We start from the raw sequence: 16822 nt of genomic DNA on the forward strand, positions 1-16822 counted from the left end.
AGTGATTAAGAAGGGATGGAGCTTTTTTCCGTTGGACTGACCTCCCGCTAAAAATTAGCTAAGCCCCCTCGGTGCTCATCTCTAAAACTCGTCTCAAAACTTTCATTCTTTGGCTTTTGACTCAGCATGAGACGTGATTATTAGTTTAGCTGTTTTTGTGCTTTCTATTGTCTTTCTTATTAATTTATTGTTTTAATTTTGTGTTGTTGTTGTATGAATTATTTTTGTTCCGTGTACAGCCTCTTATATGCAGCAATGGTTGTTTTCAAGAAATACAGTTGACTTGAGTTCACTGCGGAAGGCTTAACGTGGCATGATATATGGCCTTGAATTTGATATCTCTCTTTTTTTGGTTTTGTAATAATTGGGAAACATATGTTGTCCATCTTTAAAATGAAATGATTGTTCCGTTCACGAGGGCGACCCGGTAGGCCAGTGGTTAGCACGTCGGCTTCACAGTGCAGAGGTACCGGGTTCGATTCCAGCTCCGACCTCCCTGTGTGGAGTTTGCATGTTCTCCCCGGGCCTGCGTGGGTTTTCTCCGGGTGCTCCGGTTTCCTCCCACATTCCAAAAATATGCATGGCAGGCTGATTGGACGCTCTAAATTGTCCCGAGGTGTGAGTGTGAGTGCGGATGGTTGTTCGTTTCTGTGTACCGTGCGATTGGCTGGCAACCGATTCAGGGCGTCCCCCGCCTACTGCCCGAAGACAGCTGGGATAGGCTCCAGCACCCCCCGCAACCCTCGTGAGGATCAAGCGGCTCGGAAGATGAATGAATGAATGAATGTTCCGTTCACCGTACCGAGTCTTGCTCTCATGATCATCTCTTTGGAAACGTGATTTACAAAGAGCTGACTGACAACTCATTAGCCGCGCAAGTATACACACGAGAGTCAGCCGCCCTTTAATTTCAACGTTTAAACCCTGATCATGTCTGCCGCTGCTCCTACGCACGCTCGTCAAGTAAACAAAAGGTGGAGGCAAGTGGGTTTAATCCGAGTTGATAAGAGGTTAAGATAAACAGGGGCCTAAAATGAATCGGCGGCTGTCCTTTGTGTCGTCAAATGCCGACCGCGATGGACTGAAATGTCAATTAATCGTTCGGGCGAGGAGGAGATAAAAAGGCCGCGTTTGTGTGGGTTAACGGCGGCTCAGAAAACGTCAATTACATGTGCCAGTGCGCATCCCCGTTCGGTTGTGCAGCCAAACAAGTTTGTGCGTCAGAGTATGGCCCATAGAGCTTCACGACTGCGTAAATCACCTTATTAAAAAGGAAGGGACACATGTGCTGGCGCATAAATGGCGGGGTGTCTGTTTGCGTGCGCAGAAAGAGAGCGAGAGAAAGACCGGTGTAAATTCTGAATTAGGGACGGTGGTAAATAATGAAATTTGATTACCTTTTAAAGCAGCCATGTCCAAAGTCCGGCCCGGGGGCCAAATCCGGCCCGCGGTCGAATTTCATCCGGCCCTCGGCCCCTGTCATAAAGTCAGTGCCGTCTGGCCCGCAGGTTGGGCGCAATGGAACACGTGTTGCATTGACTGAGGTCTCGTAGACTGGTGAGTGATGTTTCATAGAGTACTGCTTCCCTCTAGTGGCTAAATGAGTAATAGCATTCACTAAATGAGTAATAGCATTTAGACACTAGAGGGCATCACTCACGAGTTAACAAGACATCACTCCGTGTTTATATTGACTGATATGTCATATTTCAAATTCCTGTTTCAAATGAACCAAAAGAAATTCTTAAGATTGTTGAAATTAAAATAAAAATGGAAACGTGAAACAGACTGGCTTACTAAAATTTGCTGAACAATATTGTTGTTCAATGTAAAGAATGTCAGCCAAGGTCGGCCCCCCGACGTTTTACCACATTAAATCTGGCCCCCTTGGCAAAAAGTTTGGACACCCCTGTTTTAAAGAGACCGCCGTTTAATTCGGAGAAGAGGGCCGCCGCGTCTATTTGACATTTGCATGGGGCGCGCCGTGGCCGCTTGCGTTTCATCGGCGCGCCCACTCTGCTCTTTTACTCTTTATTTGTTTTGGCCGGCGACCTTGAGGAACCGACGGGCGGAAAAGGGAAATACAGCGTGACCGTTCTCGTGCCGAAACAAGCGGTCGGAGCAGGCGGCGGGCAAATAGAAACGCAGCTATTGACAAATTTATCATGCGACGTGGCCGCGCAAACTCTGGATTTCATCATCTTGCTCATCAGCAGCTCGCTCTTATGAATTATTTGTACCCCCCCCCTCCCAACCCCCCCTCCTCCTTGGCTGTCCTCTCTTCTTGATGTGGTAAAACCCATCAAGAATCTATAAGCAGGCCCCCGTCCCCGCGTCTCTCAATCATAATCAGGGCCAGGCAGCTTCTCACCCGCTCGGCCTCTGAATTATTCACCAGTCATTGATGTGGTGGTTGACCAGCAGTTTTTCTTGTGAATTATTCATGTCTCCTCCCCCTTCCCGCAAAAAGATTAACACCGAGAATGTATTCAGCTTTTATTTGTTGTGTGGTCTACAAAATTACAATATTTGACAGCCGTGAAACGTTCAGAACGGCACCATAAATCTCGGGGCGAAACACTTGTAATATTTTTTTGCGGCCGTGGGAATTTTATTGCAATTGTTTTATTGGTTCATGAATTCGGAGTGTTTCATGACTTCTTTTGACTTTCTTACAAGGGGTTTCATGATGTTTGTGAACTATGACGCCAAAAAACGTTCTCTCGATTTTGCGATCATCATCATCACGATCAGTCATGATGAAGACGGTGACTCTTATGATTCATTCATTCATTCATCTTCCGAGCCGCTTGATCCTCACTAGGGTCGCGGGGGGTGCTGGAGCCTATCCCAGCTGTCTTCGGGGAGTAGGCGGGGGACACCCTGAATCGGTTGCCAGCCAATCGCAGGGCACACAGAAACAAACAACCATTCACACTCACACTCACACCGAGGGACGATTTTGAGTGTCCAATCAACCGGCCGTTCATGTTTTTGGAATGTGGGAGGAAACCGGAGCACCCGGAGAAAACCCACGCAAGCCCGGGGAGAACAAGCAAACTCCACACAGGGAGGCCGGAGTTGGAATCGAACCCGGTACCTCTGCAATGTGAAGCCGACGTGCTGACCACTGGACTACCGGGCCGCCCTACTCTTATGATTATGATGATATTATTATTATTTATGCTTTTTTTGGGGGGGGGGGGGTATTTTTAGCTGCTTTTATTTGGCTTCATCACTCCTTTTGTGTGTCCTCGCCGCAAAATTGTTGACGGTAAATTAGCATTTCAGTTGCCCTCTTTTCAGTGTGTTATGCTTGAGAGGAAGCGTGCATGCGCATCTGTTCATGCGTGTGAGTGGCGTCGGGTTTGTTCCGTTTTGTTCTTTTATGGTGTAAGTCACTCCATATTTTATTGTATACTAGCTGGTTCGCCGCCCTCCGGGCGGCTCATCAGCTAGTTCCTGCGGAAGGCTGGTAAGGTGGGTCTTCGGCCCACAAAAGTGTTGTTGCTTGGTTCAACTTTTTGTTCATCTTCATTGCTTATCGCGAAAATAAGGAGGTGTTTAGCTCTACTAAATAACTAACAATTTCATTGCAATGCTTGTGGGTAGACAACATTTTTTCGCTAAGATGCCTGCGCGATCGTAGTGAGCCACTGCCTGAGCGGCGCAGTGGCGGCGCAGTGGCGCGGTGAAGTAGGTACGTTTTGAAAAGGGACAGACGGAAGGACAGACCGCGTGCGGGACGACGCGCAATATATATATATATATATATATATATATATATATAGGCGGCCCGGTAGTCCAGTGGTTAGCACGTCGGCTTCACAGTGCAGAGGTACCGGGTTCGATTCCAGCTCCGGCCTCCCTGTGTGGAGTTTGCATGTTCTCCCCGGGCCTGCGTGGGTTTTCTCCGGGTGCTCCGGTTTCCTCCCACATTCCAAAAACATGCGTGGCAGGCTGATTGGACCCTCTAAATTGTCCCTAGGTGTGAGTGTGCGCGTGGATGGTTGTTTGTCTCTGTGTGCCCTGCGATTGGCTGGCAACCGATTCAGGGTGTCCCCCGCCTACTGCCCGGAGACGGCTGGGATAGGCTCCAGCGCCCCCCCGCGACCCTAGTGAGGATCAAGTGGTACGGAAGATGAATGAATGAATGAATGAATATATATATATATATATATATTGAATGATGATTGATTGATCCGGCTGTTCTTCCTTTTCCTACTTTACCATTTTTTTGTTTGGCTTCTGTTTTTTTTTTTTTTTTTTAAATCGTGCTTGATCATTTTTCGGTCGATATAATTGTGAAAAATTTCAACAGCAACACCTGCCAAGTTTAGTACTTCCCGTTTTTTGCATTGCTCTAACTGTTCATGTTCCCAGGCTGCACGCGGCCCTAATAAACACCCTGTCAGCACTCCTGCTGGGGTGAGGAAAATGCAAAATGATGCTGTGTGTCCTGGGAGTCGATTCTCATTCTGACGTGGTGCTCCTCTGACGGGCAAATATGGTCATTGTGCATCACCCCCCCTCCCCCACCCCCACCCTTTTTTTTTGTTATACTCTCTGCCTCCCTCCTGTTTACAGATGGGATGTATCACATTTGCAAAGATCACATTTTAACCATTAGATGATCAAAAATACATAAATAATGTGAGATAAAGTAAACTCGATCCGCTCGCGCGGTCACCTGCGGACTGATTGCACGGCCAAAATCTTACCCAAATGATATTCCCCGTGAATCTTGTTTTAATGACACGCATTTGTCGTTGTCCTGAAGCGGCAGCTGTGAAGCTTGTCTGCGGGCTGGCTGGCGGCCGCTTGCGATGTTTTCAGTCCTTAAACGGTGAGAAATGAAGACGGTTGCGTTCCAGCTGCGCTGTGCCAGGAAATGGTGCCTTGCCGCAGTTGCCAGTCTTCCATTGTCCAACCTGCCAAATCGTTTCCTGGGATGGAGCCCGCGGCAAAATATTACGACGGCGCAGTTTGCTGCGGTTCAGCTGAAGTTCTTCTGCTTCAACTCGGGTCGATGTCCAAAAGCATTTGACTGGTGCACCTGTCTAAATGAAAATGCCAGACTAAATGCATTTTAAATGCCCAAACTTGTATGAAATCAAATCAATGGTGGTTAGAATTCGGGAGCGCTAAAATGTACCTTTTTAGTCGTGGCGGCTCATCAAGAGAGAGTGCTGGGGTGAGCCGAGTCACCTTGAAAGGCACAAAAATAAAATAAGGGAAATGGAACATCATTAAAAATACTTCCAAATATATGTAGATCTGTTTTTAGATTAGCGGTAAATGAACGCTAGCATTGTTGCTAGCATTGTTGCTAGCATTGTTGCTAGCATTAACATCTGATAGCCGAACATTCACCTGCTCTTAATAATTTCTCTCATTTCTCTTTTTAGTCAGATTTTGATCCGAGTTGGATGTTCTGTTTGTCAGAATCATCTTAAGCATGCTAAATAGTTTACACTTTGTGTCACACGTTGTTGTTATGACTATTAGCGTCATCATTATCATTTAGATCAGGGGTGCCCATTAGGTAGATCCTGATCTACCGGTAGATCTAAGACAGGTCCCAAGTAGATCCGAGGAGTGTTGAGGAGAAAAAAAAACAAACAAAAAAAAAAAAGAACAACCATTTGTGTGTTTTTGTACATGTTAGTAATATTTTTGTGTTAATGTACGCTGCTCCCTAATCATCCATTTTCACACACACAAAAAAAAAAAAATAGAAAAATAAAATAAAGCAGGTAAATCTTGAATTTACGGTGGCTCGTGAGTACGTCACCGGAAGTTGTTTGCGCTCAGCAGTCTGCAATTGCAGCTTGTAATCAGAGCTGTTGCGCTCTATCTTTTATCGTCATTATTCTCATTCAGAGTTTGCTTCGTGTACAATTCACCTAGGGCACGGGCGGCAAAGAATAGGAATCTCGGAGGGCCCAGGGAAGCACTTTAAAACTGTACGTGTGAGCTACGATAGTTAACAGGCTGCAAAAGTGCATCGCATGCCTGAGTCGTGGCGTTCATGTGTGCGCGTGTGTGCGCGTGCCAGTAAGGGTAGATCCTGGGAGGTTAGTTGATCGAAAAGTAGATCTTCGGTCCAAAAAGTTTGGGCACCCCTGATTTAGATTTTCATTTGCATTAGCAGTATAACTAGGCGCATCTTTCGTGTTCTTACCATGTGCCATTTTAAATTTGCAGTCAATTGCTGACATTCAAGGCCTTAATCTAATATCCATATGAAAAAAAAAAATATATATATATATATATCTATCTATATATATATATATATATATATATATATAGATATATTGGCAGGTAAGAACCATTCAGGTTTCTTCTTTTTGCATTCCAATGCCACGCATCTCCCAACGGTCACACTGCCGGAATGCTAATTAGGGTTAAGCGTGATGAATGATCTCCGGGGAGCGGAAAAAAAAATCAATTTGCCGTTAAATATCGCAAAGATGAAGGACAATCTGAATTTGTGGCAATTCAGCCACATTCTTTTCATTTCATTCATACATCGGTATGTTATTCAGTAAATGGATGTTTCAGGAACGATAATGATCATTTTCAAATCATATCCATGTCCCAACATGAATTCTGATTGTAATTTCCCCATTGCGGGACAAATAAAGGATTTCTTAAAGCATAAAACGGACTGACCGTATGCCGGTTGCTCTCATCTCTCTTGCTCTGGATCACAATGACTTCCTAAAAAAGATGAATGCCGTTTTAGCGGATGTTTTCTCAGACAGGACTAAAGAGCAATTTGTGCAGCAAAAGCGTCGGATGAACACTGCTTATTGAGCAAAATGAGGGGGAGGGGGGGGGGGAACAAAAAACATTTATTATTTAACCAGTGCTATGTTTTGGTTATTCTGTCAGTATTTTCTGCACAACAAAGTCCCGTCTGGCAACCAATACGGCATTGTATTTACAAGGAAGGGGGAGTGAAATTGAACATTGTCCTTCAAGCTTGCCACGAGGGAGAAGGAAAGAGCGCCTGCCGTCTTATTTACATTCACAGCCATCGCAGCTTCCGTGACACGGTCGCTCTCTCGTAGCCAACCACAACGCTGACTAATTAACATGTGCAATACCTTTCTGATCAGCCCTGAGCATTCTCTTGTTTCCTCTGATGCTCCGTGAATTTAGATGTTGCAATTAGTGTCTTTTATTTCCCTTGTTACCCCCCTGGCCCCCCCCAAAAAGAAAAAAAAAAGAAAAGAAGTCAGTGCCAGCGCAGTGCATACAGAAGCGCCCAACAAACAACAACTTTTTCGGTGAATAGGCCTACGTGGGTTTTCTCCGGGTACTCCGGACTCCTCCCACATTCCAAAAAACGTGCACGGCAGGCCGATTGAACACTCTAAATTGTCCCTAGGTGTGAGTGTGAGCGCGGACGGTTGTTCGTCTCTGTGTGCCCTGCGATTGATTGGCTGGCAAGCGGTTCAGGGTGTCCCCCATCGACGGCCCGGAGACGGCTGGGCTAGGCTCCAGCAGTCCCTCCCGCGACCCTTGTGAGGATAAAACGGTTCGCAAAATGGATGGATGGATGGAAGGTTGCCACATATGAAGATGAGATGAAGCGCTTCCAAGATGAGCCCCACAGCAGATGACAAAAACAAACAAAAAAAGAAAAAAAGTTTCGCTTTTTTTTTTGTTTTGTTTTGTTGAACTTGTTCAGAATGAAGCCAATGAATTGTCAGACCGGGATAAATGAACGTTTGTCCGTTTGGCGACTGTGAGAGCGTTTCCCCTTTGCGACTCTTTTCCAGTTTCTTTCTGTTTGCATTCCTTCTGATTGCGCGTCACGCGCTGCAAGTAATGTCAACGTTGTCACGTTGTGCCCGAAGCGATAGAATGATCGCTCCGTGCACAACAAAATAAGGAAGTGGATCCCCGAAATAGCAGACACAAAAAGAGATCTTGTCAGATAACAAAAGGAGTCTTTAATAACGAACACAAAATAACAAAAAGCGCTGGTCAAAATAGGGACCAGGGATAAAATAAAAGAACAACAGAAAACGCTTGCGGAAAAAGATGCCAAGGAGGGTCAGATTAGAATAATGAATATAAGTTTCACTCGCAAGAGGAAACAACGACGCGTAAATACAGCACAAGGCTAAGAGGCAATGAATAAATGCAAGTAGGAATTGGGCGAGAGAAATTTTGGCACGGCGTGGAATTCTCCGGCAGTGAGTAGACTGCCAGAGCGTCCAAATAAAGGCTGCGCAATTACTCCCTAATGGGTGACACGTGTGTAAACGGCGGGCAGAAAGCCCGCCCTCTGCTGGCAACCACGGGAAGTGACAAACGTAAATAAAAGACGCTACATTCTGGAACACACCATCATCATATTATGCGAGGAAAAAACAAAACAAGACAGAACGTGAATGAAACAAGCCCGTTAAGTTGACTCAGCCCAAAATATTCTTTTCAGCTTGCTTACACAAACACAAATGGAACGAATAAATAAATACATAAATAATATCCGTGTTTGCACCTCTAGCTGCTGCAAGGAAAATCCATTCCCAAACTGGGGACGCTGGACCAAATCGAAACGGGAAGCGGCGATGCGGAAGCGCGTTACAGCGGCGACTGTGATGATGAAGATGGCTGCGATGGTTCCGGTGGCGCGGAGACGGAGAAGAACATCCAGAGAGTCTCCAAATGTAAGTCGCAACCTTTCCTGTGACTAAACGACACGCAAAAGTTCGATCGTCGAGTTGGCGAGGTCGAACGAAGACACGCTGACTGAGCAACGAGTAAAAAAAATATATATACATACCAAAACGCCGATAAATCGGACTCGTTCCTGTTCATGTATGGTCACATCATCAAACCGTCTTCTTTGATACACAATTAAAATTCAAAGTCGCAGAAGCGAGCGCTAAGTAAATCCCGATCGTAATCCATCTTAATAAGAGTCAATCCTCGACTCCAGTTTATGGCACACATAATCAGAGTCGTGAAAGATAATCGTTTCAATGGGTGGGGGGGGGGCATTACGGTAATCAAGGCCTGGTTACTTCAAAAAAATGATGACTCCAGAGAGGATGGGTAACCCCCCCCGCACCCCTCTGATGAATCGCGGCGCCGAGACTCTCCCATCACACCTTCTCCACATGGCACGGATGCGCCTGCCTCCCCTCTCATCGTTAAACATGCGAAGCGCCGGATTAATCGTCCCTCCCGTTTTTGCCCACGGCGACAACGAGGGCGGCGGCTGTGCGGGTGGGTGGTCATCCAAACAAATCATTCAACCCCGGGTAAATGTTCCCCCGCGACCTCACGGTCCTTCCGGGAGGCCGCTGGAAACCTGGGAAGCCGTGATGTGTTTCGGCAAAGAGAAAATTCTGATTCTGCCGCATCTGTATGCACCGCTTTTAAATGTTCCCGAAGAGACGCACGAGAAGCGAGCGTTTCTCAAGAAAGCGTGACGAGTCGCGCCCGTTCGTCTGATGCTAAACGGCACACGGAGCAGTTTGTCGCGGCACGTGGCTCTGGTGGCAAAGAGAAGCTTTTGCTCTGTCGTGATTCGAACGCATCGTTGTGCTCAGAGCAATGAGCGGTACTTATTACGCTTCTCACCGGAAGTGAAAACGCTTTTACCTGCGCCTTACTCGTCGGCGATGCTCGTTCTCCTTCATCTGAGCGCAAAAACTTCAATCACAGAAGCACGCTCGACTCGGCTTTATTTCCAGAGCGCTTTCAAAACAATACAAAGTGCCCGACGTGGAACAACAATTTGTCACATGACAAAACAAAGACCATCCATCCATCCATCTTCCGAGCCGCTTGATCCTCACTAGGGTCGCGGGGGGTGCTGGAGCCTATCCCAGCTGTCTTCGGGCAGTAGGCGGGGAACACCCTGAATGGGTTGCCAGCCAATCGCAGGGCACACGGAAACGAACAACCATTTGCACTCACACTCACACCTAGGGACAATTTAGAGTGTCCAATCAGCCTGCCACGCTTGTTTTTTGGAATGTGGGAGGAAACCGGAGCACCCGGAGAAAACCCACGCAGGCCCGGGGAGAACATGCAAACTCCACACAGGGAGGCCGGAGCTGGGATCGAACCCGGTACCTCTGCAATGTGAAGCCGACGTGCTAACCACTGGACTACCGGGCCGCCCAAAACATAGACCATTCAAACAATAAATGTGACCTTGATCAAAGTAGGATTTTAACTGCGTGTGTACCACATTTTTTTTTTTGTAATCAAAGGCGTAAAATTTGACGGCACATCTCGATCAAGGCCAGAATTCTTGTTGCGGGACGACACCGGAAGACAAACGATGGCCGAGCGATTTACTGACACTTGAGAGAACCGCCTTCGAGAAATGAGCAGGAACAGACTCATAAGGTTATAGCGAAACCAATCAAAGACTCAATATCACTGCGCAAAAATACGGAAAGGAAGACAGAGTGGAAATGGACAATGTTTGTCTTGCCGGAGCAATTTTTTTGGGGGGGGGTAATGGCTGCTTGGAGGACAATGTGCGATACTGTGCGTGTGTGTGCCTGTGCACGCGCAGGTGCTTCAAAGCAAAACAGTAACGCCGCAAGACTCTCTGCTGCCGAAAGGCCATTTCAAAATTTAATTTGATCCCTTTCTCCGCCATTATCTATAATCCCCCCCCGTCCGTGCCTTTGAGGTTTATCAGCAGAACACGCTGTAGATGGTCCGCACCGATGAGATAATTCAATAGGATGCCATCAATGGCCACAATGGAGACCCGATTTCAAGGATTAACCTCATTGGGCATAATTACGCTCACGCGAGATCTGCGCCAACTTGACAAGAAGCGGCAAGAGACCGCTCCGGCCCGGCATGGCGTCAGCCGCCGGGGCGCGAGGAAAGCGACTTGACAGTTTTCCCGACCCACGAGTCGTCAGAAATCACGACGTGACTAATACATGAGAACACTCGTTATCATGATTATGTTATTACGTGCACACTCGGTAGTCATCACTAAATTATCATTAGTCCCCGACCAGGAGCGTGGGCGGGGCTTGTTTTCAGATATCTTCATCCTGGAGTTTTTCGGAATAGCTCCTCTTTTTTTTTTTTTTTTCATCTTTGCTTGGATAATCGTGACACAGATGACGCAGAATCTTCACTAAAACATGACAGGAGTGAGATATGAAAATAGCTCTTCCTCCTGCACTCATTTCATAAGTGTGCCCTGGTTTTTGTCTTTTCATGACTGCATGGAAGGGATTGCTGCTCCTCTTGCCCGCATTGTCATTAGCGTGACGGTATTTCTTTTGAAGACTACGATGTTGCTCAATGATGAACGATAGATGTTGTTTTTCCTTATAAGAAAATGTTGCCCCTTATTTTTTTTATATTGTACTCCATTTGCTTTGAACTTCAGACCCATAAAAACCGAATTTCCAATTTTGCACACCCCCTGTGGAACTGCCTTATGGCAAAAATCATCGTAGCTCCAGCTCTGTACTTTCTTGAACCATCGTCATGTTTGACTCTTAAAAGTCACATAAAACGTAAACCTTGTCTACTGACCATCATTACATTGGCTAGGCTAGCTTAGCTGTTGTCGTAGTTCAAAGCTTAATATGTGGCGTGGGTTGGGTCGGTCCCAGTCATTGGGTAGAGTGAGGTAGTGCATTGTATACACGTCATCATCAAATCAGTTTGTTCAGTCTGTCAAGTGGGTTGGCTGCAGGGATTTTGAAGGTCCAGCAGGTGGCAGTGGTCAGCGACACAGTATCAGTACAGTATCAACACAGTGTGTCATTGTGTCGACACGCCTCATGAGGCCTCATGGACCCATCACGCCGTGACCCTTACATGACGGAATGTCTTTCCATACTTCTTCGTCGTGTCCTTGTTTGACGTAGTTGCTTGTTATTGATGATACTAGTATACCACCTGTACCATCAGTAAAGATAATTCTGATTCTGATTCTGAACTCGGTTAGCATGATCTTGCTCTTGGGCCAGAATTCTATTTCCACTCATTTTGATGGGAAACTTTGCTCTGTGATTATGGAATTCACTTTTAACATTTCTCGAGTTAGCACCCAGAAGTGGACAGTGAGACTTAAGACATAAACTTTATTCAACAAAGAAACCGAGTAAAAAACAAACAAGAGGACCAGGCGTGGCAGCGGCATAGCGAGAACAAAAGGAAATCAGTCCAAATGTAAAGTGCTGGGAGAAGCCAGGAATAAACTCTCAAAAATAGCAAAAGTAATGAATAGAAAATCACAAGCGTGAACCGGGAGCGAGGACAAAGTACAACGGAGAGTGGGGATGATTTCAAAAGTCGCAGCGAGCACGGAAGGAATTTCAGCGAGGAAGTGAACAATCCCAGTCCGGGGATGCGACATCACGTTCTGTAATGAAAGTCAGACAGGCGCGTAAATACCGTGGGTGACGACTAACGCGGGCACGCTAGCTTGCGCGAGGAGCTCAGCACACCTCAACACACCCCCGGCCTTGAAAAGCAAACAAAGACCGAAGCCAAAACAGGAAACGGAACCGCAACAATTTCAAAATAAGATAAGATAAGATATCCATATATTCATTCATTCATCTTCCGTACCGCTTGATCCTCACTAGGGTCGCGGGGGGTGCTGGAGCCTATCCCAGCCGTCTCCGGGCAGTAGGCGGGGGTCACCCTGAATTGGTTGCCAGCCAATCGCAGGGCACACAGAAACGAACAACCATTCGCACTCACACTCACACCTAGGGACAATTTACCCGGAGAAAACCCACCCAGGCCCGGGGGAGAACATGCAAACTCCACACAGGGAGGCCGGAGCTGGAATCGAACCCGGTACCTCTGCACTGTGAAGCCGACGTGCTAACCACTGGACTACCGGGCCGCCCGATATCCATATATAAAAATAATAAAAAATAAGAACCAAAAGTGATTCGGTGGAGGAGCACAATCATGCCGGGAGAAATCCTGCTATTGGTTTACTGTGTAAGGAAAATATACATCTGGGGTGATCACATCAAAAGTGCTGCTTGGCTCAATTCGTGATATGATGAAGCGATTCTGCAACTCTCGCTGCGGTGTATGTTTATCCTGCTCCCGATTGGGAGATACGAAGAAACACAAATCGAGAGACTTTGGGAGGTTTTAATGAGACAAAGCTACTAAATGAGCTAAATTCTAATGTTTGCCTGACAACACAAAGGAGCACATACATTAATCTCAATCAAAATTTGTGTGTGTGTGTGTGTTGTTGGACACAACTGAGAGTTGTCTCGAACCTCAACAGGCAGCTGTAAGCGCTCTTATCTGGCCTGCCTCGATTCAGCTGCAGAGATTGTGACCGGCCGGTTGCCTTGTGAGCATTGTCGCGCAAAACAAAATCTGTCAGACCCGGCCGGAGGGACACAAATCGATTTCATGGAAGCGAGCGCACGAGGGCACAGAGAGAGACAGAGACTCTCTTTCGGTGTGACTCTTTCTTCATTAATGGTGTCTCCGCGGGTGTTTGATGGCGACGTCTGTCTCCTCAGCGCTGCAATAAAGTGCCGCTCAATCTCAAGTCTCCCCGTCCCCCTCCCCCCCCACTCATAATGCCGAGTGATGACGGACAAGAAAACGGAGGCCATTTTTGCCATAGCAATCCCTGTCATATATTGCAACAACCCGGAACACGAAACTGTAGCTATTAGAAAGCTCTTTAGCCTCATTACCGTGTGAGATGAGATTAGCTCACCCGCTCAAGATTCTCGCCCTCCTCCTCGCCCGTGATAATGTGATGCAAATTGTTTGCTCCGGCGTGGCCCGCAACCTTTTTGGCCAGTCAGCCTAATTCGGGAAGACTCGGTGATCGTATGATGTCAACTCAATTGAACGATCCCTCTGAACTCGGTCATTATTTGGCGTGCTGTACAAGAAGGCGAGCACACCGCTGCTGCGCCGATCAAAGCAAAATTGCATTCCATGAATCGGGTGTTTAATGGGGGAGACTGCGATACGCTCTGAGAGTCACCTCGGAGCGTTTTACAATCCAGTTACATGTTACTGCTACACTGAAAAACAAAAAACAAACCAAAGAAAAAAACGCGGTGCTGCATTTGCTCCGTTTTATTTTGTCAAGTGGTTGGAGCAAATAAAATCATCGGAAGTCAGGTACATGTTTTAAGTAGCAGACATCGCTGGATACATTCATTCATTCATTCATCTTCCGTACCGCTTGATCCTCACTAGGGTCGCGGGGGGTGCTGGAGCCCATCCCAGCCGTCTCCGGGCAGTAGGCGGGGGACACCCTGAATCGGTTGCCAGCCAATCACAGGGCACACAGAGACGAACAACCATCCACGCTCACACTCACACCTAGGGACAATTTAGAGTGTCCAATCAGCCTGCCACGCATGTTTTTGGAATGTGGGAGGAAACCGGAGCACCCGGAGAAAACCCATTACAATTTGTGAAACGATGCCGTTGATTCGGGTCCCAATCCACTCATGACGTTTTTTTTTAACATTGAGAAAATGCTTTTTCTCTGTACTCAACTTGTCCATGTGCGATATTCAAATTGGCTGGATTATTCGAAACATGGGAGTCGGATAAATACGCAAAAATGATCAGAAACCTTGTCTTGTCTCTCGAGATAACGCAACCAAGAAACCAAGTTCCATCCGATATATGAAATGACGACACAAGGCGCGAGACAGTTCACCGGACATTCAAACAAAAGTTGAATCCCCCCCCCCCGACCCCCTCCATATCGATGTATAGCTTCATATAGTCCACAAAGGAATTTCACACGACAGCAAAACCGCTCCTCTCGTTTGCGGATGTGCGAGGTGACGACTTGAGATGCTTTTCATTTTTCTTTTTTAAACGTACTTTGTCGCACTCATTAAAATTCCTCAAGCGGAAACTCAACTCACACTCTCCTGCGAAGTGTATTGCACGGAGTGACACAAATTTGATTTGTTTACTCTCAGGCGGCGCAATTCTCAGAGGCGTCGCGGCGGTGTGAATTAAAAAAAAAAAAAAATGGCATGGAATCCGATAGCTTCAGATCAGAATCAGGTTTGTGTTTAGAGTGATGATATGCTTTTGGATATCTGCCAATCCGAGTGCAGTGCCAAAGCACAAAATATATGCTGCCACTGCAAGTCATTGAAACACACTTTTCGCCAACGTGTACAAAAAAAAACACAAACAAGCACGTTTAAAAAGAAAAATTGTTAAACTAAACTACTAAACATTTACTCAGCTGATTTTGGGTAAGCTTATATTATACACAATATTTATAGGGTGGCGGCCCGGTAGCCCAGTGGTTAGCACGTCGGCTTCACAGTGCAGAGGTACCAGGTTCGATTCCAGCTCCGGCCTCCCTGTGTGGAGTTTGCATGTTCTCCCCGGGGCTGCGTGGGTTTTCTCCGGGTGCTCCGGTTTCCTCCCACATTCCAAAAACATGCGTGGCAGGCTGCTTGAACACTCTAAATTGTCCCTAGGTGTGAGTGTGAGTTGGTTTCACAGTGCGGAGGTACCGGGTTCGATTCCAGCTCCGGCCTCCCTGTGTGGAGTTTGCATGTTCTCCCCGGGCCTGTGTGGGTTTTCTCCGGTTGCTCCGGTTTCCTCCCACATTCCAAAAATGTGCATGGCAGGCTGATTGAACACTCTAAATTGTCCCTAGGTGTGAGTGTGAGTTGGTTTCACAGTGCGGAGGTACCGGGTTCGATTCCAGCTCCGGCCTCCCTGTGTGGAGTTTGCATGTTCTCCCCGGGCCTGTGTGGGTTTTCTCCGGGTGCTCCGGTTTCCTCCCACATTCCAAAAATGTGCATGGCAGGCTGATTGAACACTCTAAATTGTCCCTAGGCGTGAGTGTGAGCGTGGATGGTTGTTCGTCTCTGTGTGCCCTGCGATTGGCTGGCAACCGATTCAGGGTGTCCCCCGCCTACTGCCCGGAGACAGCTGGGATAGGCTCCAGCACCCCCCGCGACCCTCGTGAGGATCAAGCGGCTCGGAAGATGAATGAATGAATGAATTTATAGGGTGTTCATCATTCATTCATTCATTCATCTTCCGAGCCGCTTGATCCTCACTAGGGTCGTGGAGGGTGCTGGAGCCTATCCCAGCTGTCTTCGGGCAGCAGGCGGGGGACACCCTAAATCGGTTGCCAGCCAATCACAGGGCGGTGTTCATCATATTAATAGTTTTTTTAATATGAAACACGAGACAAAATCAGGTTGATTAGCGTTTTTTTAGCGGCTTTAACCGGCGGGTACTCCTGTTAAGATCATCAACTGGAGCGTGACCATTTACACCCGCAGTTTCAAAAGGGGGGGCCTTATTGTTTGGTCATCCAAGAGCTAAACATGAGTGTGTGTGTGTGTGTGTGTGTGCATTTAAGCATTTAAACTCGGGGCTGCTTTAACTTCTGTTGACAGCTTTTCATTTCATTTATGTGCAGCATAACAGCAAAATCAGCTTCACCATGTTTACTTGTGAACTCCGGACTCCACTACTAGACCGTTTCTTCCACGTACACTTTTTTTTCCTCTCTTGATATTGTTCACATTTGGAGACAGAAAAAAACAAAAAAGCAATCTGCAAGTGCTTTAAAAGCATTTGGAATGGACTATCTGCTGTGATTTGGCTCACATTTCTGTTCCCCCTCCTTGGACAGTCTATTCTTCGACTTACCATCCATCTGTCGCTTTAAGTAAATATTTATGACTGTTTTATTTCAGGGCCAAACGTAGTATTGAATTGATTCTTCGAATTTGGCCAAAAAAGACTTTTTGGGTGAAAAATATCGACAGCATTTTTATAGATGTCATTATTACGTCACCTGCTG

General features: G+C 46.7%; 2 protein-coding genes across 2 annotated transcripts in view; one reads left to right on the forward strand and one right to left on the reverse strand.

The window, feature by feature from the left end:
• Nucleotides 1-16822, reverse strand: part of rasa3 (RAS p21 protein activator 3) — a 221221-nt gene that overhangs the window by 173443 nt on the left and 30956 nt on the right. The window lies entirely within an intron of this gene.
• gpc5a (glypican 5a) overlaps nucleotides 1-16822 on the forward strand; it is an 82325-nt gene that overhangs the window by 46741 nt on the left and 18762 nt on the right. Inside the window, exon 8 of the mRNA XM_052062516.1 lies at nucleotides 8525-8687. Coding sequence (XP_051918476.1) covers nucleotides 8525-8687 — 163 coding nt within the window. The remainder of the gene's footprint in view (nucleotides 1-8524; nucleotides 8688-16822) is intronic.

The sequence above is a fragment of the Hippocampus zosterae genome, chromosome 4 (genome assembly GCF_025434085.1).
Source record: "Hippocampus zosterae strain Florida chromosome 4, ASM2543408v3, whole genome shotgun sequence".
Classification (NCBI taxonomy): Eukaryota; Metazoa; Chordata; class Actinopteri; order Syngnathiformes; family Syngnathidae; genus Hippocampus; species Hippocampus zosterae.